Here is a 21,761-nt window from a genome sequence, read left to right on the forward strand (position 1 = left end):
TTGTCCTAAAGAGCAAAAAATTCATGGATCTTTGTGAACTTCAGCCAGCTAAAGTACGATACTAAAGAGCTTGTAGGATTCACTACATTGAGAAAAACACACGAACTAAAAAAGTCTCAGATGTTCGAGTTTAGTTACTGTCGGAGTCGTTTTCCGAGTCTACAAGCATTGGCTGAGGGTTCTTGTAATCACTAATCTGATCCTCGTATCGCTTCTTGTCGACTTGTGCCTTAGCTTCATACGGCTCTTTTTCCTCGGCTATGATCACACGAAAACACACATACAATAAAGATCGCAGGCTAAGCTAAGACCAATAACTGTAGTTTTAAAGGATGGATATATTTTAAATTTTACCAGACATTTGACGCCACTTATCTCCAAGCGCCTTTGCCACCTCTCCAAATCCTATCCCTGGGTTAGTCTTCTTTATGTTCTGTTCAGTTCACCAATATTAAAATGATATATATATATATATATATATATATTAGAGTTTGGTCGCCACAAAATGTTTGATAGGAATGCTAAGTCTGTGGGTTAAACAAGAATAGTAAAATGTATTAAGAGTTACATGTAGAACAAAAGGAGAGAGAGGAACTCACATCTCTTTCCATTTGGGAGAAGTACATGAAACCAGACATTGCTTTCTTTGGTGCATTAGGATCCTTCTTCCTTTTCACCTTCCTCTTTTTGCTACTCCCTTCTTCAGTTGCTGCTACTGCTTTCTTTTTTGGGGGCAAACTTTTCGTCTCTTTCTTTGGTTCCTTCTTGTTAGATTTCTGAAAACGAATCAAAATGTTACCAATAAGATAAGATATGTCAAGCATATGGTTTCGCTGGTGAAAGAGTTTGATTTATATGAAATAGATCTACCTCTATCTCTCCTTCGCCACCGTCGTCACTAGCATCAGAGTCGTCCTCGCCAGAATCATCAGTTGGTGAACCACCGTCGTCATCTTCACCCCCAACAAAGTCTTCGTCCTTCATAAAAAAATAGTACTAATTGTCAGAAAAAAAAAAAACAGGATCTTCGGAACACTTAAGTAATTCGGTCAAGACATAAACCACTTGCCTCCTCGTCACTCTCATCAGCAGCTTGGTTTCTGATACGCTCAAGATGAGGGTCAACAGCATCATCATCATCCTGAAGAACAGCAGCAACACCATCTGTGGTACCCGCATCTCCAAGGTTCGTAATTTTCAAACCCTTAGAGCTGCAATAAGGAAAAGATAATGTTTTATTCACAACAATTCAATCCACTCATAGCCAGCTTCAAAAGAGTTGATAATGAAGTCTAACCTTATGAAGGAGTAGAGATTATTATACTCATTCCTCTGAATATTCCGGAACAAATGTTCATGATCAGTTTTCAGTCTTATGGAAAGATCGAAGTAATGCATATTAGCACCACCAGCAACATGCCTTTGGAACTCCACATTGTCGATCTAAAAATGAAAAGCAAACGGTTTGAACAAACCAACTCTATCTCACAGCCTAACGAGAATTACCAATCATTAAATAATCACAAAATACCTCATCATGAAGTATAAGCGTTGGAGGTTTAGGTAAAAAGAAAAACCCCTTCTCAAGTGGATAAAGGACACCATCTTCTGCCTTAAGAGATGATTTCACTGCAAACCCATCTTGGGAACTGCGGAACTTCCCTGGTTTAGTAATCTTTGCACCAGACAGCCCTCTCAACACCGTGGTGAACACTTCATGAATGAGACCCTGAAGATTGATAGCCATATCCTTAGCAATCAGTGTATGTAGAAATTATTTCTACTAATGAAATGATAACATAAGCGCAGTCAAGAAAGAGACCTTATATGATGGCTCCAATTTGTCCTTGAACTTTGTATTCAAAAGATCATCACTAATTGACAGTTCGCTTTCGACGACGGAGTCAGTCTCAAACTAGAGAAGGTAGGGAAAAACAGATGTAAAATAAGAGGAAAAAGATAAAGAAACACACTTACATAATATGAAAGGAAAATAAAAGTAATGCTTACCTGCATCACAATATGGGGGTACATTGTCTGACCTTTCCGGATTGGTGGGTCTAGAGAGATAACAACAAATGTATGCGGCTGGTTTGACTGCTCATACAGAAAACAGATAACAAGAGTTTTCATTAGTAAGTTATAAGATCCAGTGAGCATAATATGATCATCCCTCTGATCAGATGACTATTAATATAAATAAGATACGATTAGAGAGAAAAGAAAAAGAAACCTTTGGAAGCAAAAACAAGCGGACAACACTACTGTATTGGATTTTGAAGTCATTAGCTTGTCCTTGCAACCGTAAGAAGGAATGGTGAAGCTCCACACTGTACCGACCCCTGTTGAAAGATAGAAAAAAATCAAGTAAGTCATGAGATGATGCAGCCATACTGATACTCTAATCGTAGAGGAAAAATCTTTCACCTGGGTGTGAGGATTGCGATACCCTCAAATGTGACGACTGCCTCTTCGACTCCAGCACCAACATCAGCCACAGCCATGATTCTGTCGAGGAGAACCTGAGACATGCTCTTGGTAATCAGCAAAAAGAATACTACTACGCACCTATATAAATAAATAAAAGCCTTGGCAACATGAACATACTTGAGCAGGGGGACGAGTTTCATCACCAACAAACTGAGTGTTGGAATTAGGAATATGAAAACTTATCTCCGTCAACGAGTCTTTCTGTTAAATAAAATACCATATGTAACAGAATCAGAAACACAGCTAAGCATATGTTAGCCGAGAGAAACCAAAAGTGGTGAGTAGTAAACCTCATTGGCACCAGCAGTATCATCAACATGAAACTCCAACAAGACATCATTTTTGCCTTGAAGCTGAGTCTGTGAAACATCAGCCAGGGACACTTCAAAAGCTTGCTTCCCACCAACCAAAAATGTTAGATTGTTCCCTGCACAAACAAAGCTTAAGATTATTTCACTTTAAAAACAAACACTCGAACCAAAAGAGAATTTTTCTCACTCACCATTCAAATCCACCTCTCCCCAATTGCGACCACTGACAGAGAGCTGTTTCTCTTCAGGCGTTTTCCCAAAAGCGCTTTGGAAAAAGCTGGTCAGGCTCGCAACATCCTGATCACGAAAGCCAATGAACTTATAGTATAAGCCGTCTTTGGTTTTGACAGCAAGCTGGTTGGTCCTTGGAACCTTCATCCAGCTGAGGCCTACGATGTCAGACTCATCGACTTCCACCGCTTTTCCGCCGCCTTGCTTCTTCCATTGAATCCCTCCCGTGTTTATTTTCAGGAGGCCTGGGTTCTTCAGTTCCAAAATTTCAAAAAAAAAAAACCCAATTAAAACAACATTAAACCCTAATCAAGAGTCTAATAACCATTTTCGCACTTAGAGGATCCATAACTAGTGAAAAAAAGAAAGATACGTTGCTGAATTGAAAACCACACATTCGTTTCATAATCGAGCGAGCGGCGGCTACAAGAATAAGAAATTAGGGTTTCGGAGCAAGCGGAAATGTGCGAAAGGGAGTGGAAATCCTCAGAAAATAAAAACCGACGACGTAATTTGAGTGATGCAGAGAGAGAGAGAGAGGGACGTACCGTTCCGCCGCGACCACTGAGAGAGATATTATTGAAGGAATGTCCGTCCGCCATGGCTTCTTCGCTGAGATGAGAGACTAGAGAGAGAGAGGAGCGAGAGGAGGAGGAGAGACTGTCTTTTATAGGATACTTGGGCGGTGGAGTGCGTCTTTCAGGCTTCTTGTAATAATACTTTAAAAAAAACTGTTCATGAGGGGTTAATTGCTGATTCAAAAATATTAACTATTTTCCATAATTTTATCAATCAAAATTTAATAATCACAATATATATTTTTTAAAAACAATAAAACTACACTTAAAATATAATATGTATCTTTTAAAAATATTTTTTAATTAACCTGTTAATTAAATTTTACAAATAGTTTTAATGATTTGAAGCAAAATTATTTTTACAAAGATATAAAACCAAAAAAATAATGGATTTGTTGTTATTAGTTACATAAATTTGTAAAATACTAACTAAATTAATTTAAAAATATTAATTAAAGTAAAATGGCAAGAAAATAAATAAAAATCTACTTGCAAAAATCTATTCTATTAAATCAAAAATATGATCTATTGATATATGTTTAATCCAATTATTTTAATACAATTATTAAAATTTTCTACTAATCATTTAAGAAAATTATTTTACACAAATATAATTATAAAAACACAAACATGATTAAAAATTAATATAAAAATTAAATTTTTAAAAAATGTAAAACAAAAATATAACCGTCCAGTACTTACTAATATTATATGTAGATATTCAAACCAACTAAAAACATAGATTAATAACATCCTCTTAGCTCTCCCTCAAGTGATTTAGTTAACAAGAAAACCAATTTCAATTTTCTGTCTTAACTATTCAAAAATAAGTAGAAAAAAAGATCCAACATTTGTTTTTCTTTAGTTCAACATCACCAAATCGAAACAAGCTCATAATAGTACATGTTGTATCCAACCCCAAAAACCAAGCTAAGTCTTTCATCCAATGTAAGGACTTGGATTCTTCAGAACTGTTTTCTTTTGCTCTTGAAGAGCCTATCTCTTTTAGCGTACACGTAACTCAAAGCCACTAACCCTACTCCAGACACTGAAACAGCTCCCCACGGGAACGGAGGATCTTTAAAACAGTTGAGACTCGCTTCCACCTCCTGTGACGCCAAGTACACCACTGAATGCATCGAGTACAAGTCGTGAGAAGCCGATCTCAGGTAGAACAACGCCATCTCAAAGTCATTATGCGACAGAGCAGAAACAGATTTCTCCATCTTGTACTTCAAAAGATTCCACCTCTGCATGAACTCAGAGTGCCGGTTCTGTTTCACAAGGACCGACTCTCCTCCGTAAGCAACCGTTGAATCAATAACATCGATCGCGCTCGAGATAGTCGTGTTCAACGACGTCAGAATAACGTTTCTCTTAGCAGCGTCTTTCTGAACAAACGAAAGAGACGAGATATCAGAGAACGGTCCGAACGGCGTCTGCCCCACGCTCCATGTGTAGTCAACTAACGTCGAGTTATGCCTCGGGCTCCACGTCAGATGAGTCGAGGACACACCCCACATGCTCTGAAGAATCGAACCAACGAGAGGTCTTTCAAGATCCCGCGTATGAACAAACACATGACGCCCATTGCAAGTATAATCACTCACCGACTGTGTCCCCCTGGTTCTAACAGCAATCACCATGTCTTTAAACGCAACGGACTGATGATACCTATCCAACAACAACGGCGTGTTCACATCCAAATCAAACACGTAAACAGGTAACACCCTAGCGAACTCCTCCTCCTCATGTATCCCAGCGACTCTTCTAAGCTCATCTCCCGACTCAGTCAACGTCCGATGCATATGCTTCGAATCCAAATACTCACTCACAATCAACGTGTAGTTATCAAACAGAAACCTAGACGTGTACGAGTTCATCCCTCGAGAGACAGCGAACGAACAAATCGGACACTCTCTGTAACTCACGCTAAAACTCTTGAAACTCAGCTTCTGTTCTCCCAACAACAACCCAGCTTCCTCCAAGAAAGTTCCTTTCACAACTTCCCAATCCAACCCAACCGGGTCCTTATGCTCCAACCCGTAAACATGAATCAACTGAACAACCAAAGACTCCTCGAAGTAGACAGGGATCCTCAGAGAAGGAACGAGCAGTACCTGATAGGCGTTGTACACAAGAGAAGCCAAATCCGCGAGGAGAGCCTTCTCGGACTTGGGACGGCCGTGGAAAGCCGCGAGAGGGTGAAACTCGCCACGTGGAAGCACGCCGTCTCCGGATAACGCGGGACCGTAATCGACGGGTCCCGCGGAGAGATCGATCCAGAGGTAACGCTCTTTCCCGGTCCAGATGCTTCCGAGGCACTTGGTGAACCCCGCGGAGGAGTCTCCGTGGGAGTAGGTGTAGGCGTAGGGCTTGGACTGAGGACCGAGGGATAGGAGGTAGATGTAGACTCCTCCGTCTCCGTGCTTCTCCTTCTCGTACTCTTGTCTCACGATCTCGTCGATTGGGGAGTGAGGGAGGGAGAGGAGGTTGGATCGGAGGGAGGAGGTTGTTGAGGAGATTAGGGATTTCAAGGCGGCGTCGAGGCGGGAGGAGAGGGAGGTCGGGAGAGGGAGGCGTCGAGGTTGAGAGAGTGGGAGACGGCGAGGTTGTGGTCAGCGGAGGAGGAGTCGGGAGGGGAGATGACGTGGAAGGCGTCGGTGGTGACGGCGGATGTGATGAAGGAGGAGAGAGTGGAGGGGGAGGAGGGAGGGAAGGAGTCGCCGACGAAGCGGACGTGGAGGGAGACGGGGACGGAGAGGGAGAGGAGGGGTTGGGAGAGAGAGGAGAAGTGGAGAGAGGATGAGGAGGAGGAGAGGGAGCGTTTGAGAGAGGAGGAGAGGGATCCGAAGGAGTCGTTGGTGGCTTTGGGGTCGAGGCGGAATTGGTTGGTTAGGAAGGTGTCTAGTCCTGGGATCGGAAGTGTGGTGGAGGTGGCGGTTGTGTGTATGAGGAAGAGGAGGGTGAAGATTGCGGCGGATCCGCCATTGATCCGGTGGCGCGTCATGCGGAAACGGAGGTAGAAGAGAGAGAGATCTGTTCTTCTCTTCAAGAGCTGATTGTCAAATTGGATTTGGGCGTGTATTTAGGGGTTTCACTGCCAAAGTGGCCCGTATAGTATATGCTTTTTCACAAACTAGTGTTGATAAATTTACAGTTCTGATTATTTCGAACAACTTTACGTAATAAATACTGTGGCTCATTTGTTTTGCTGTTTTTGAATGATGTCAAATATTTTAGCTGTTTCTTTTTTGGTAAACTTTCTTGGATTGATCTAGGAGATCAGATATTATAACTCAATACAAACTAAATCCAACCAGAATATTAGAAAAATCTTGAACAAAACTTATAAGCCTCGTTCAAAATTCCGAATCCTCAATTAGTAACACGAATTTAAAGCTTGACCACTCTAGTGAATTTCCAACTTGGTAATCAATCAGTAATGTAGTAGGCAAGAAAAACCCATGATAAATAAGTAGTTTCATATTATTACAAGAGTTTTATTGGTAAATATATAACCAAACAAAATATGGCCAAAACAAACAAATTGGAGAGATTCTGATTTGGGTAGACAGTAAAATGTAAAAACCGCAGATTGTACCGCAGATTTCTCTGGCAAATCGGAGCAACGAAGAAAACCAACAGCAATCAAATAGGTTCTTTCTTCTTGTTCTCCAATGTTAAAACAAATTTACACATTTTAATGTGCTTTCTCTCACTTCTTACCGGACTCAGAACATGTAGACCACACTGTCGTGGATCCTCGACTTCTGGTTCTGTGCAACACACTCGGATATCCACATCAGGTTCCTGATCTCCTGCTCCCTCAATCTCATGTACGCAAAGAACACCCCGTAATGGAACTGCAAAACTCAGGTCAATGAAACAGGAAGCGTTATGCAATCAGAGGCTCTACTACGGTCTCTATTCTATTGGACCCTTTTCAAATGGAAACAAACCTGCTGCTCAAAGGCTAAGCAAAGCCTTCTGACTTCTTCTTCATAAAATGCTTTGTCAAGCATCTGGCTCTCTCCATAAGACATCTTTGAGAATATTGCTTGGTAAGGAGGGTACTTCTCCATGACACCACGAACCTAACAGCGGATCATTGTTTTCGCTGAGCCAATATTTGTAAACTTAATGTATTTATAATATATATTAGCTTCCGTATTTACCTGATCTATGTCTTCGCAGATAGCAAGCTCCTCGTGACCATATGGATAGCTGGGGGAAGCAAAAGAAAAAAAAAATGAAAACATGGTGAGAAAAACAAGCTGGAGTTTTCGATGAACCACTGAATTGAATTATATCGTTTGGCTCTAGAATGCTTACAGGAGACCAAAGTTGGAGTACAGTTTCTTCCTGTCTTCTCTTGTTAGCTCAGTGCCAATGCTGCATAAAGATGAAAATCAGTTTCAGTGACTTAGTAAACAAAGCAACACAACGAGGGTACCATCAGTAATTAATTACCTATTGATGGTGATGTTCACAGCTCTTCTATCAGCTTCGAAGGCCAGAAGGTCAGACATTATCTCTGCTGTTGCCCCTCCAAGTTTCTATTCCGGATACACAGCACAAAAAAGGGGTTAGCTAATGATAGGTAGATTCTGAAATTTTGTAAAAAAAAAGGATTTAGGAGTGGAGTAGCACCTGACAGAACTTGTAAAAATCCTCAAGGTATGCTTTGTAGAGGGTGTTCCTCATAATCTCTATGTTCATGTCATCCAAATCCTGAAAATGATATGAACTCGTGCATCTAAATTCATAATTTACCAAATGTATCCCGCTAACTATAAAACAATGGCGGCACAAGGTTCAAAAGAGAGAAAAAAACAAGAGTAAATGTCTAGGTACCTCAGATGTCAAGCACTCAGAAAAATATGGAGCGAGAGGAGTATCAACAAGCACCAACCTATAGAGCTCCCTCATGTTCTGAGCAACAGCCAGTGTGGCAATGCTGGAAAAGACAAAAAAAAAAAAATCATGAGCAAAAAAACATAACAAGGAAGCGCGGTATAGAAGATCCAAAAAAAAGGTCAATGATGTGGGGGGTAGGTACCTGTCAAACATGCCTAAAGGGTGACATTTCTCAATCAACTCTTGAACATCTCTCTCGTGCAAAGTTCCAGTAACAATCAGCACCACATTGTCAATCATGTGGCCGTATCTGCAAATCAAATGCTCGTGTAATTTAGCATATTCATGAAAGTACCAAACCTTACACACACTATGAAGAGGAGCGAGATATGTATAAGAAGTTACCTGATGTACTCTAAGAAGGTGGACATAGGCTCAGTAGCTTGGCAAAGCATATGCTTGTAATCATCCACAAGCTTGAGCGTACACTTCTCCACGATTGTCGTCGTATGCAGAGGTGACGGTTCTGCATCCAATAATAATAGATAATATTGATCAGAGAGATTCAGATACTATAAGAAATCAAACAATTGTGTGCAGATGAATCCAAAAGTCAAACCAATCAAAATTCATACGCACGCACCGTTCTGGAGGTAAGAGCCGTATTTGGTGGCGGAGAGGTGCATTTTGATGTCGTCCAGGTTTTCACATTGGCACAGATTGTTGTAATCCGCGGTGGTGAGGAGACCAGCACGGTGGCCCCTCACGATCGCCTCCAGGTATCCGCCATGGATGTTGAAGGTAAGCGCCTCGAATCCGTACATCCTTCCCCCTTCAGGATTCAGGAGGAGATATTCAGATCTCAAAGATTTGACACGGGGAGAGAGATCTGGAGAGAAAATATCCAAGCAGAGAGAGAGAGAGAGATCGACGCGAAGAAGATAGATAGAGAGATACGGACACCTTTCAAGTTTTTGATTGATTTTTGTTTGTTTGCACGTTTGAAATTACGAACTTACCCTTATACCGGTCTGCAGTCTGCTAAATCACGCGCGCGCAATTACTAAACCGAATAACGTACCGTGAAATTTGGACATTAGTTTTGATTCGGTTCATTGCTATTTTATTTTTCTAGGGGGTGCACATTTTATACTCTCAACCAAAAAATGTCAACCTTCAAGAGTGCTACATGTGTTAATGTTATAGAACTTTTGATTTATAACATATGGAAAAATCTTTGAATCAAGAGCTTTTTATTAATTTGAGCCTGAGATTTATGACAAAGCCAAGTAAAAGAAGAAAAAGAAAACAGTGTGTCCTCTGAAAGTTCAAATCTTTGTTACTGAAATGGAGCCGGAGTCCCTTGGTTTCGGTTGACAATAGCCATTGCAAGATACCTCGTGCCCATCCCAATCGGTGTCTGTTCATCAGGTCCTTCCCAGAAAGGTGCCTCGCCATCCCCAACAAGCCTCCAGTATCCAGACCTCAAGGACTCAGCTTGCTCATCATCACAGTTCTGCAGCAGCGCATCAACTCTGAAGTTTATTCCAAGCGAACCCAAGAACTGAGACTGCGTCATAGGTCCATGGACTGTCACATTTTCTGCACAACACACACACACACACACGTTTGCGTTTGGTTCAAGTAAGTTTATAACTCTCTAATTATTACAATGACGAGTAGTGAGTATATGAACCAACCTGAAGCTTCCTCAGCAGAGTGTTTTATTGAAGGAAAATCAACATAAGCACTTAAATCCGCAGATCCTGGATCATCCAGTATGTTGACGAACTTGTGTTCTCTAATAGCCTTAATACATAGGATTCAGACACAAAAGACTTTAAATTTTTTAAGCATTAATCACAGTATTGTTTCAGGACACAAACCTGAAGACTGTCTGAAATGATTCCATCCATCCCGTAATCGATGATAAGTGCACCACCTCCATCAGAACCTATTCTCTTGGCTATTTCTTGAGTCAGATCCATTGATTTGGGGCTGATCTCGACATGCTCGAGCTTCTCCCTTTCCTCAGGTGTAGCCCATGTGCAACGTTTCACCAGATATAAGGCTGCAGGTGTAGGCTGCGGGGATAGAACAAACCGAAACCTTACAAAAACCCAACAACGCATCTATCATCAGCTCTCAAGTTTTCTTTGCAAATTACCACTAGTGAAATTTACTTACTGTGAATCTTCTCCCACATCAACCATTTTCTCACACCAACCTCGTGGAGATTTCTGCAGAGATTTGAGCCCACATAAGATACAGTACTAGACATAAAAAGGAGAAGACAATCTCCTTTACAGCCAAAGGAGAGTCCACATAAGATTTCTGCAAGTTACAGCCACACTAACCTGAAACTGATGAACTGGAAGAGCATCATAGAACTCATGAGCTATGATTATTGTTGGTACTGCCAAGGAAAGCAAAAGAGAACAAGAATGAGAAAACGATCCAGATCATCGTAAGAAAGTCTCAAACTCCAAGTAAAATGCAACACAACATGCATACCTCCTGATGGTACATCTTCGAGAGTAGCGTGCCAATGCACAGGTGTCCCAGCTATTGAACTAATAGCTTTCTTCTCCGAACTACCTTCATCTGCGCATCTCAGATTCTGGTGCTGAAGCTTCTGCAACGCGGGACTGCATTCCACCAAGTGTATATGCAACGACTCCGTGAAATTTCTAAACTTTGATGTACCCTAAACGTGGACAGAGACATCAGTTGAGATCACTTTTTCGCGGTTCTGGAGACATAACACAAGAGCATAACAAAAAAAATATACATACACGAAGGAGATCGACCATGAGTGTTCCACGACCTGGACCAAGCTCAATGAGATTAACCCTCTCTGGCTTTCCCATTTGTTCCCAAAGACAAACAGTCCAAACACCAATCATCTAACATCACAAACACACCTAGTAAGAACAACCAATCTCAACACATAAATTCGGGAGAAGTAATGAAGTTACCTCGCCAAACATCTGGCTAACTTCAGGAGAAGTAATGAAATCACCGTGAGCTCCAAAGACATCACGGTTCATGTAATAACCTGCTCTAGGATTAGTCAACACCTCCTCCATGTACTCCGCCACTGAGATTGGCCCACCACGAAACTGTGTGTGTGTGGAAGGAAACATTCATTTTTTGATCAAAAAAACTTCATACAAACAAAAAGTTACAATCTTTCTAAGAAAGAATCTGTTCTAAGGGTAAACCTTGATGACGCTCTTGAGGTGCTTGACGAGCTCCGAGTCCGGTGTGGGTTCATGAGAGTGGTCTAATAAGTTTTTTACAAACAACAACAAATCATACTCTCTCTCCAAAAGCTGTCAAATTGAATCTCATTATAGAGTGTGGAGGTGGAATCATTTACCGGGAGGAATGAAGAGAGCGGAACGGTCGACGGAGATGGTTGTTCCGGCAGTACCTGACTCTTCGACGTGTTTGACGGTGGTGCTGCTCCCGGAGGAAGGTGGATCCGGGGAAGAGGGTAATGAGGAAAACGGTGAAAGAGAGGGTTTTGAGAAGAAGGGAGCCTTGGAAGAGAGAAGACGGCGGGGAGAGGATGTTTGCGTCAGTAATCTTCTCAACATTTTCGCAGTTTCAAAAATCTCCGGCGGACACAAGTTCGTGACGACTTAGGACTCGGGAGGGGTAAAGAAGAGAAATGCATTTGTTTATAAATAAAAGTATACACAAACTTAACCATCATAGGGGATGTAGCTCAGATGGTAGAGCGCTCGCTTAGCATGCGAGAGGTATGGGGATCGATACCCCACTTCTCCATTTTATTTTTAACCTTTTTCTTGTCCACAATTTTCATTACTTGCAAACTATTATTATTTTCGGTACTTGACTTTCTACATCATGTTGCTTGTTATTTGTTATATGATCTATTAATTACTTGTTCTAATTTTTTTTTTGCATTTAGTATTAGACATAAATATTCATTACTCTTCTTTTACACTTGTTACTTATTCTGTATCCATCTTAAGTTTAAAATACTCGTCATCGTCTAATCAAATATTACATAATAAAAAATATTAAAAATTTAGTTATATGACTTGTTATTATTTGTTTAAAAAAAATTATTTGTCTTTTTATAATATTAACAAATATTTTGTTTAGAGTAATTCACATGTTATTTTAAATAGAATAAGCAAAACAAACTTTCATATATACAGTATAATAGAGTATTATTTAGTAAGTAGTTTTTAAATATTTCAAAAATTTGTAAATAATTTATAAGTATTCGTAAATAGTTTACAAATATTCAAAAATAATTTACAAGTATTCATAAACAGTAAATAATAGAGCAAGGTAAGTAACTTGCAAATAATTTATTTTTGATCAAGAATTCAAAATAGTAAGTACTCATTTTTAACAAGTCAAGTACAAGTCGAAAATTTTATTACTTGTACAAAGTATATCAAATCGCAAATACACGCAAAATAGCAAGTATTCATTCCAGCCCTATTGTCAACTAGTCTTTTACCTACTTTTTCGGTTGTTTACAGGGGCGGAACTAGGTAGAGAGTGGATGGGGCAGCTGCCCCCATGAATTTTTTTTGGTGTTATTTTGCTTGGAATTTTTAACTAAACCCTAGATAAAAATTTAAATTTATAAATATGTTACTAATGTTTTGTCGTTTTTCCCGGATAGAAATTCATCCTAGATCCGCCACTAAACTTGTTTATAAGAACACATCTTATATCTTTTTTTTTGTGACACATCATCTTATATCTTTTACAACTTCAAAATACCCTCAAACTTTTCATAAAACCCCTGGATTTCCGGGCCCTAACACGTAGAAACAAATAAGGAAATAGCTCGAGGAAACAAATGATTTAAAGAAAATTTTACAAGGACTCGTTGCAACAACAAGACAAAAACTGTCAGAAAGTTACATAATGAAGAAACTTAAAGCAGGTAGTGTTCCAGAGCCGGTCATGGAGACGATTTTGCTGAGAGTACATACTGTGGCTAGTCCTTGCAAGTTGCAACAATGGATCGAAACGCTTCACTTCTTGAATGGTTTATCAGTTAGAGATGCATCGTAGAACATATATTACAGAATACAGAGTATTAGTAAAACATAAACGTTTTGCAGACAAAGTTCATCAGAAAGTTTGATAGTTATATACAATTAACTAAACCCTTTATGTAAAAGAAAAAATAAAGTGGAGAAGTGGGGTATCGATCCCCATACCTCTCGCATGCTAAGCGAGCGCTCTACCATCTGAGCTACATCCCCTTTGATATTTTCTGCATTAGAAACTATTCTAAGCGTTTTGCTAAACCTGAACTTTGAAGAAACAGTTTTTTGATGGCCCTTAAATGTAAATGTACCAAACAAAAAATTCTGTATAACAAACCATTTTATGTAAATACTCATATTCCAAGGTAATCTCGAAAATAGAGTGAATGAAAAGCTTATGTTATAGTAGTTTCCAACAAGAAGGAAAAGGTCGCGCACTGCAAGTTCATTATCTAATAACTCAACCCAAGGAAACAAAACACAACTCATTTTGTGGTTTGATGAGAAACGAATGACCTGTGAACCTTTTGCTAATCCCTCTGGTAAAGCAAGAGTCCTAATACAACCGAGAGTAAAAGCACAAAAATCGCTACCAGGATCGGGACATTGGATGATGCATTACCGGCCGTTCTCTGGCCACTGTCATCACGGCTTGTGCATTCAACATTCCCTTCCAAACGGCAGCTGGAAGCAGAAGACGCAGGGGGGGTTATCACGTCCCACATAGACTCCGCAACCAATAAAGACGTCTCGGTTTCCACTTCTGACATACTTGATGGGTCAAGAGAAGAATGTTCCATAGACATTAACTCCATGCAACGTTCTTTTACCACCTAACATTGGGAAAAAAAAACATATATAAACATCTGGAAGAAGAAGAGTGTACACACAGTTTAGTAAAAACTGAGACATTCTACCTCCAGTGATTCAAATGGCTGTAGATAATCACATATGTATGTACCCGCCAACCACGGGACCAAAACTCTCCTAGGAAGACGAAGATGGCATGATTCTCTGTTCCACAAAACATTTGAGACCTTAAGCTTTTTGCGTGTTCATCAGACAATCGAGCAGTTAGTTATGTTTAGAAATTGACTCACGTAGATGAGTTTAATATGGATTTGGAAACAGGGACTTTCGACATCTCGACTTCTTCATCGTCTCCAACATCAGTTGGATCGAGCTCCTGCTCAGCCTCGTCACAGATAATGTCCAATCTACTTTGCAGACTCCTAGTAATGTCAGCCTGAAAATAAGTAATACACCGCCATCAAGAATACTGTAGAACTTCAATATTACTGGCACAAGCACATATTCAAGTAAACAAAGAACACATAAGAACCGGGAAGAGAAGTGGTTGTAGTACCTTTACATCAGTAACAGCTTGTGAAACTGGTTCTTTCGCGTTCAAGTAGGCATAAGAGTATATAGAACCACCAAATTGTAGAATTCCAGTAACATTCTTTGCAGTTAATGCTTCACAACATTAGACCGTGATTTTAGATTAGATCACCAAAAGACATGTCAACTGAACGAACCCTAGTCAGTGTTTATGTTTGGGTGACAAAATAAAAAAAACATACCCTCAGCTCTGCTATCTTTCATGAATGGGAATAACAGTTCAATTTCATGCTCGCCCTCCGTGTTGCAAGGCTCATCGTTGTGCACCTTCATTCCAACAAAAGTCAAGAAGGTATTAAGCTCCAAAATGATTCAAGAATGCAACATCCACTACTATCCAACAATCAACACAGCAAAAAAATAATAAAAAAGCTTAGGGTTTACTTTCTCCTTACCAAGTCCCCATCAATCATTGCATTTGCACTCTTCAGCTCTTTTGCATGAACTTCAAGTTCTTGACGGAGAATCTCAGTAAACGTTTGCCTAGTTGATTCACCCTTGGAGTAAATAGGTAATCTACGCAAAGAAAGTGTACAAAAAATATCAAAAATGCAAAAAGAATAACGTAACCAACATTATATTCACTAGCGAAGAAGAGATCCAAAATCTAGATGCATTGACATACCTGAAATTAAAGCTGTAGTTGCACTTAAACCTTTGCAAAGAACTTAATACCCTTCCCAGCTTAAAGTCACAAGGTCGAAGGCTACTTGATGTAATACTTGAGTTCAACAAACATGTTCGACAATTCCATCTACAAACAAAACATTCCACTCTTAGTTTAACTTACCAGATAGTTCTCATATTCTTAGTAACTGGACCTAAAAAGGGTTTACCTCCTTGGACTGTAGCATATGTGGATAAGAAGAGCTTCATCCAAGCTAGGATCCAAATGCCGTATTGCATCTGACACTCCCTTAATAGCCTGATTAAGGTTCCATAATTATGATTCATCAACATGCATTAGCGTTGTAACATCATCCAAAAGATTCATCATTAACCAAAGTACAATCAAGCATTGTCTATTGGAAAATTAGTCTCACACAAACTAACCTGGCAAAGGATCATAGTTGAATTCTTAAAAGCACTGTCACTAGCCCATACATAGACACCAACCACCTTCACTCCACCCAAAAGCATTCTCGACACCTAAAGAAGAAAAATCCATTACAATGCCAAAATGAGAATGATACAGCATAGTCACCAAAATGCATAAACAATAGTATCAGAACCTGTCTGGCATGTTCTGCTACCCAATCACAATCAATCGATAGAGAAGACGACTCAGATGACTGAGATTTCGACTTAGATGGCTTCTTTTTGTCATCTCTGGTCTCCAGAACCGAGCATGCCGGCTCTCCAGCATCGTTGCTAGGCGTTGGGATCAAATCAAACACAAATCCACGATCTAAACCAGAGCTAAGCTTTCCTATCACAAGACCCACCTGTGGGCACCAAAATCATCAAATCAAAAACCACACTTAGAACCGCAACAATATCAAAAAGATGCATTTTTTTTTTAATCAGTGAGTACCTCAGCAGGAATAGCTGAGCGAGAGAGACGATCTTCAGCAGAGGTGAGCCTAGTCTCTTCCCCAACTACTGCTTTCACCATTGTTTACCAATGAAGATATATCTCTGCAACAACAAGTAGACGAAAACCCAGAATCAACCAATCACAAAGATCGAAACTTTCCGCTAAATCACAAAATCCCATGTCGAATTCCATAAACCCATCAACACAAAAATTTCAAACGAAAACGGAAAATTGCAAAAACCCAGAAACGGAATTGAATCACTAACGACGGAGAGAAAGCGTTATCGCGAAGAAAGGGACGAGACAGAAGGGTTTCGTTAGATCTTACCTCCTCCCTCTTTTGATTTCAGTGATCGCTCGGAGAGATTGATACAATGATGAAAAGATGTTAAAAACGTTGACTGTCTTCCTCACCATCAGACACCACACTCAGAAGAAACCTGAGTAACTATGTTTACACGTATACACACATCTTGCTGTTTCTTTTATGTCAAACACCGTGCAGTTTTCTATTCCCGAGACTGGTAGACGCACATCTTGTTGTTTTCGTGTAACAAACATCGTGCCGTTTTCCATTCCCGAGACTCTCCGTTAAATCAAAAACCTTTCATTTTGATGACGAGGACGTTTACGATGAGTGTTCTGCTCTCTGCCTTCCATCATCACTCATGGAAGACTCTAATCCTCGCGAGCCAGCGCTGCAAAACACTGCACCACATCAAATCAACGCACGCATCGTTCATCATCCACTCCCTCCACCGCAACACCTACGCCATCAGCAAACTCCTCACCTCTCTCCTCCCTCTCCCCAATCTCAACAATCACTTCCCCTACGCTTCCCTCATCTTCAATTCAATCCAATCTCCCAATGCCTTTGTTTACGACACGATGATAAGACTCTCCTCTCGAACCTCTCAGCCTCACTTGGGTGTTCGCTATTTCAAACTAATGCTCACGGAAGACGAGGGGGTAGCTCCGAGCTACCTCACGTTTCATTTCTTGCTTGTCGCTTGTTTGAACGCTTCTCTGTTCTCTGTGTGTAAGCAAGTACATTCCTGGGTGGTTAAAAACGGCGTCTTTGCGTCGGACGGTCATGTACAGACTGGAATCTTGAGGCTTTATGTGGAAGTTGGAGTTTTGTTAGATGCACGGAAAGTGTTCGATGAAATTCCTCACCCGGATGTTGTGAAGTGGGATGTTTTGATTAACGGGTATGTTAAATGCGGGTTAGGATCCGACGGGTTAATGGTGTTCAGGGAGATGTTGGGCAGAGGGATAGAGCCTGATAAATTCTTAATTACGACGGCGTTAACTGCTTGTGCGCAAGGTGGGGTTCTAGCTCAGGGGAAGTGGATTCATGAGCTTTTGAAGAGGAGGAAGGGATGGATTGAGTCTGATGTGTTTGTAGGAACGGCGCTTGTTGACATGTATGTCAAGTGTGGTTGCTTGGAGACGGCTGTGGAAGTGTTTGAGAAGTTGAGTAAGAGGAATGTCTTCTCATGGGCGTCATTGATTGGTGGATACGCGGCTTATGGTTATGGTAAGGAAGCTATTGCGTGTTTGGAGAAGATGGAGCGAGAAGACGGTGTGAAGCCTGACAGTGTAGTACTTCTTGCGGTGTTAGCCGCTTGTGCTCACGGAGGGTTTCTTCAAGAAGGTAGAGGGGTTTTTGATGATATGGAAGCTCGATACGGGATCACTCCAAAGCATGAGCATTATAGTTGTATTGTGGATTTGATGTGTAGAGCTGGGAGATTAGATGAGGCAGTTGGTGTTATTGAAGAAATGCCGATGAAACCGCTTGCATCTGTATGGGGTGCGTTGCTGAATGGTTGTCGAACGCACAAGAATGTTGAGCTAGGAGAACTAGCTGTTAAGAATCTTCTTGAGTTAGAGAAAGGTAATACTGATGAAGAGGAAGCAGCTCTTGTTCAACTCTCTAGTATTTACATGACTGCTCAGAGAAACGGCGAGGCATCTAAGATTCGCCAGATGATTGGTCAGAAGGGAATAAGAAAAGCACCGGGCTGCAGTGTATTAGAGGTGGATGGAAATGTTACAAAATTTGTCTCGGGAGATGTGTCACACCCATTTCTGCTGCAAATACACGCAATGATTCATCTCCTATCTGTTGATGCCTTGCAGATTCTGTAGCACTCACTCATAAACTGCAAGTCTTATCAGAGGATGCTCTTGGGTTCTCTTGTTTCTACAAACTGCCTTTTTAAGCATATCAAACCCGCAACGCACACTTCCTTTTGAATGCATTGTTTATGTCATGATGAACATAGGAGTGTAGAACTGATCAAACCTCTGTTTTGGAAAATACTGGGGACTTGAGAGGGGATCCTTTGGGTGAATTGAGCTCCTCATGATCATTTTTTCTTACCATCAGAAGCTCTGGTGATAGTGGAGGAGGTGGAGAGGCGTAAAAGCTTCTGGTAGAGTCACTGGTGGTGGTCTCTTCTTTGTGCTTTCCAAAATATTAATGTCCCATAAAACCCAGTCCTGTGTGGTTGACATATGAGGAAAATCATGTGTGACTGAGTTCCTCCATGGTGGTAAGCCGCCATTAGCGCGAAAATACTGTCCTTACCTATTAACCAGGCAATTCAAATCTCTCACACCATTCATTTTTAAAGAGACAATGCAGAAAAGAGACTAAGAGGTTGGTGTACCTGGTCTTGATCCTAACTTGAACACCTTCTCTAATGGGTTCCCACTCAGTTGACGAGTCTAGTCGGCGTGGCAGCTTTTGAGTTACCCTCTTGCGAGTCATGCCAAGGAACATTGGCGTGTTTGAGGCGGTTAGGTTCTTGCCAAAACAGCTCTTTAGACGGATAACGTTTGTTTCTTCTCAATCTCCACCGTCCATCTAGCGTTCATAGACCTCCCTTTTCTCTGTCTTGGTTAACGGAATCTTCATCTGCTAGAAGGTACTTATCATGGTAGCTACGTAAACGCACGGTTTCAGCCTTTTTGAAAATCTCCATTATTGTTCTGTTATCAAAATACACAATCATTCAAAAGAGATCATAAAAACAAAATTTGCATACAGAAATCTGAATGCTTATAATCTTTTTTGCAGAAAATGAAAGCGATGTGAGCTTTGGCTACCTGAAAACAGGGTCATCTAGATGGCCAGAGCTTCAAGATTTGGATTGAAGATCATTCATGCGCAAGATGTTCAGGTGCTTTGTAACTTCGTTTTTAGTTTTCTCTGATTTGGATTATAGAAAAAAAAGAAGTTTGTCTTGTTTCTCTTTTTATTTGTGGTAGTACTTAGGGATGTTTCATAAAACCGATCCAAACTGAACTGAAATTGAGAGTACGGTTTGATTTTTAGTTATGTTATATAAATTGTGTGAATGTTATCTAATAAATCATAGATAAGACTATCTTCCAGTGTTTTTCTATTTGCATCTTTGTTTACAAACTATTGTTTTCTTAGTGCTAGTTTTTTTCTGTAGATGTCAGCTTTGTCTTAGGTAGACATGGCTGAACAAAGTTCTGAACCTTCTGATTAGCTTAAGATGGAAGACTTAAATTGCTTTATACAATCCAGTAGATTCTCTTATATATAAAAGCAACATATAAAGATTATTCATCAATGCTCCTCTTCACCATTTTCTTCAATCTTTTTCTTATTCTCCTCCTTATTTGCCTTCATCTCTTCTTCCTTTCCCTTCCTTCTCTTCTTCTTTTCCTCTTCTTCATTCTTCTGCTTGGACTCTTCCTCAACCCTCCTCTTTGCTTCCTCTTTCTCCTCTTTCAACGCTTCCACCAAACGTTTCAAACATGTCTCAGCTTCTTCCCCTTCACATTTCGGCAACAGATTCTCCCCAACATCCGCCGGTGTCATCTTGATTTCTTCAACCTCAAGCAATCTCTTAACCTCATCAAAGAGCTCACTCTTCTCCACATCCAAATAGTTTTTGGCCAACAACTTAAACGCTTCAAAACCGCAATAAGACATCTCTATGTGCTTATCCATCCTTCCTTTCCTAATCAAAGCAGGATCTAGCTTGTCCACAAAGTTTGTAGTAAACACAATGATCCTCTCACCACCACAAGCTGACCATAACCCATCAATGAAGTTCAATAGCCCTGACAATGTAACCTTGCTCTCTTTCTTCTCACCTTCATCTTTCATCTTCTTCTCCACTGCCTTCTTCTCGTCTCCATCTTCCTCCTCCTTTTTCTTTCTCTGCCCCGTTAGGTTAAGAGAACAATCTATATCTTCAATCACAATTATAGACTTCGTTGAAGTCTCAATCAGTAAACTTCTCAGCTGTGTGTTATCCATAACCGTTGTCAACTCAAGATCATAAACATCATACTCCAAGAAGTTCGCCATGGCAGCTATCATGGTAGACTTCCCTGTCCCTGGTGGACCAAACAAAAGATACCCTCTCTTCCATGCCTTCCCAATCTTCTTGTAATAATCTTTGCTCTTACTGAACTTAACAAGATCGTTCTTGATCTCTTCCTTCTTCTTCTCTTCCATAGCTAGAGTATCAAAACTCGCAGGATGCTCAAACGTTACATGACTCCACTTTGTCTGGTTCCTATGGTTCTGCCCCGGAGTATTCGAGTAAAGCTTCCTCTCTCTGTTCTTCATCTCTATCATCTTCCCTTCCTTCATAACATGCTCAAGATACCTCTCTATGATTACTTCTCTGTCACGTCTATGGAACTTCAACATGTAATATCTCTTCTCATCGGCTGCAGGGTAGAAAGAGAAGGATTGTCTAGTGGTCCTCACTTTCTTGGACTCCCACCAAACCGTAACGCTCTCGAACTCGTCGGTTATCTCTTCCCTATCGTCCATGCTGAGAACAAGAGACTTGCTTCCTTTGGTTGTGTTGGCTTTGAGCTTCTTGGCTCGAAGAGAGGAGTCTCTGCTGAGGTAGCTTTGGATTCCTGAGTAGATTTCACTTCTCTTGAAACGCTCTCCGCTGTATTCGTGGAATTTGATTTGGATGTAAGGGTAGAAACGACTGAAGAGTCTTTGAAAGAATGGTTCCAAGTAGTCTCCCACGTGAGGAAACCATCGCCTGAAGATTGTGTATGTAAACATCAAGGTCGCTAAAGTAGAGCCTGTGTTAGCCCATAGCTGACCCATCGTCGCCATTTCTTTTAGGGATTTTGGAATAGGTTTTTTGTTTAGGTTTCTTGAGTTAGAAGAAAGGTTTCTGAGATGAGTTTAACCTAAGATTTTGATCAGGAAGGAAGGTTGATAATATTGGGGGAAGATGATAGTGGTTCTCGTACACCAGAGCTTATGACATTTATAATAAAATAG

At 40.5% G+C, this 21,761-nt stretch overlaps 8 protein-coding genes and 2 non-coding genes across 12 annotated transcripts; 3 read left to right on the forward strand and 7 right to left on the reverse strand.

Moving 5' to 3' along the window:
- Positions 1-9: 9 nt before the first annotated feature.
- Positions 10-3,731, reverse strand: LOC108855535 (FACT complex subunit SSRP1). The gene is made up of 15 exons (XM_057009160.1): positions 3,581-3,731; positions 2,993-3,284; positions 2,781-2,917; positions 2,608-2,691; positions 2,428-2,522; positions 2,234-2,342; positions 2,011-2,097; positions 1,823-1,915; positions 1,532-1,729; positions 1,298-1,443; positions 1,070-1,211; positions 871-978; positions 600-776; positions 355-433; positions 10-258 (listed from the first exon to the last, which is right to left on the reverse strand). The coding sequence occupies exons 1-15, from the start codon at positions 3,632-3,634 to the stop codon at positions 131-133; spliced, it is 1,929 nt and encodes a 642-aa protein (XP_056865140.1). The 5' UTR covers positions 3,635-3,731; the 3' UTR covers positions 10-130.
- Positions 3,732-4,405: 674 nt separating this feature from the next.
- LOC108853546 (uncharacterized) lies at positions 4,406-6,712 on the reverse strand. The gene is given in 2 exon segments (XM_018626957.2): positions 4,406-6,182; positions 6,185-6,712. Coding segments are annotated over 2 exon segments (2,043 nt in total). The 5' UTR covers positions 6,621-6,712; the 3' UTR covers positions 4,406-4,575.
- Positions 6,713-7,061: 349 nt separating this feature from the next.
- On the reverse strand, positions 7,062-9,416 carry LOC108853553 (V-type proton ATPase subunit d1). The gene is made up of 10 exons (XM_018626963.2): positions 9,114-9,416; positions 8,876-8,996; positions 8,673-8,780; positions 8,468-8,570; positions 8,264-8,344; positions 8,084-8,169; positions 7,946-8,005; positions 7,789-7,837; positions 7,573-7,707; positions 7,062-7,476 (listed from the first exon to the last, which is right to left on the reverse strand). The coding sequence occupies exons 1-10, from the start codon at positions 9,292-9,294 to the stop codon at positions 7,345-7,347; spliced, it is 1,056 nt and encodes a 351-aa protein (XP_018482465.1). The 5' UTR covers positions 9,295-9,416; the 3' UTR covers positions 7,062-7,344.
- A 286-nt stretch (positions 9,417-9,702) lies between these two features.
- On the reverse strand, positions 9,703-12,126 carry LOC108853550 (uncharacterized). The gene is made up of 10 exons (XM_018626961.2): positions 11,853-12,126; positions 11,695-11,756; positions 11,449-11,592; positions 11,266-11,376; positions 10,985-11,177; positions 10,828-10,886; positions 10,658-10,710; positions 10,357-10,579; positions 10,171-10,279; positions 9,703-10,072 (listed from the first exon to the last, which is right to left on the reverse strand). Exons 1-10 carry the CDS (start codon positions 12,070-12,072, stop codon positions 9,810-9,812), a joined length of 1,437 nt encoding a protein of 478 aa, XP_018482463.2. The 5' UTR covers positions 12,073-12,126; the 3' UTR covers positions 9,703-9,809.
- A 66-nt stretch (positions 12,127-12,192) lies between these two features.
- Positions 12,193-12,265, forward strand: TRNAA-AGC (transfer RNA alanine (anticodon AGC)). The gene has a single exon. It is a non-coding gene; the product is annotated as a tRNA-Ala (tRNA).
- A 1,396-nt stretch (positions 12,266-13,661) lies between these two features.
- Positions 13,662-13,734, reverse strand: TRNAA-AGC (transfer RNA alanine (anticodon AGC)). The gene has a single exon. It is a non-coding gene; the product is annotated as a tRNA-Ala (tRNA).
- Positions 13,735-13,901: 167 nt separating this feature from the next.
- On the reverse strand, positions 13,902-16,557 carry LOC108853549 (uncharacterized). Its single transcript, XM_018626960.2, has 11 exons — positions 16,454-16,557; positions 16,152-16,364; positions 15,973-16,068; positions 15,756-15,844; positions 15,545-15,673; positions 15,315-15,435; positions 15,102-15,186; positions 14,885-14,994; positions 14,619-14,764; positions 14,436-14,532; positions 13,902-14,351 (listed from the first exon to the last, which is right to left on the reverse strand). Exons 1-11 carry the CDS (start codon positions 16,532-16,534, stop codon positions 14,049-14,051), a joined length of 1,470 nt encoding a protein of 489 aa, XP_018482462.1. The 5' UTR covers positions 16,535-16,557; the 3' UTR covers positions 13,902-14,048.
- Positions 16,558-17,074: 517 nt separating this feature from the next.
- On the forward strand, positions 17,075-19,854 carry LOC108853548 (putative pentatricopeptide repeat-containing protein At3g28640). Of its 3 annotated transcripts, none has more exons than XM_057008894.1 (3): positions 17,090-19,017; positions 19,099-19,392; positions 19,545-19,854. In XM_057008894.1, exon 1 carries the CDS (start codon positions 17,090-17,092, stop codon positions 18,608-18,610), a length of 1,521 nt encoding a protein of 506 aa, XP_056864874.1. In that variant the 3' UTR covers positions 18,611-19,017; positions 19,099-19,392; positions 19,545-19,854. The 3 variants fall into 3 exon arrangements, with proteins under 3 accessions (XP_018482461.1, XP_056864874.1, XP_056864875.1); XM_057008895.1 differs by having other exon boundaries at positions 19,110-19,392; XM_018626959.2 differs by having other exon boundaries at positions 17,075-19,392.
- LOC108850316 (uncharacterized) lies at positions 18,735-19,408 on the forward strand. The gene is given in 5 exon segments (XM_018623871.2): positions 18,735-18,751; positions 18,852-19,003; positions 19,184-19,300; positions 19,303-19,352; positions 19,355-19,408. Coding segments are annotated over 5 exon segments (390 nt in total).
- A 136-nt stretch (positions 19,855-19,990) lies between the features above and the next one.
- On the reverse strand, positions 19,991-21,713 carry LOC108853547 (AAA-ATPase At3g28580-like). Its single transcript, XM_018626958.2, has one exon. It carries the CDS (start codon positions 21,588-21,590, stop codon positions 20,064-20,066), a length of 1,527 nt encoding a protein of 508 aa, XP_018482460.1. The 5' UTR covers positions 21,591-21,713; the 3' UTR covers positions 19,991-20,063.
- Between the last annotated feature and the right edge of the window lie 48 nt (positions 21,714-21,761).

The sequence above is a fragment of the Raphanus sativus genome, chromosome 4 (assembly GCF_000801105.2).
Source record: "Raphanus sativus cultivar WK10039 chromosome 4, ASM80110v3, whole genome shotgun sequence".
Lineage (NCBI taxonomy): Eukaryota > Viridiplantae > Streptophyta > Magnoliopsida > Brassicales > Brassicaceae > Raphanus > Raphanus sativus.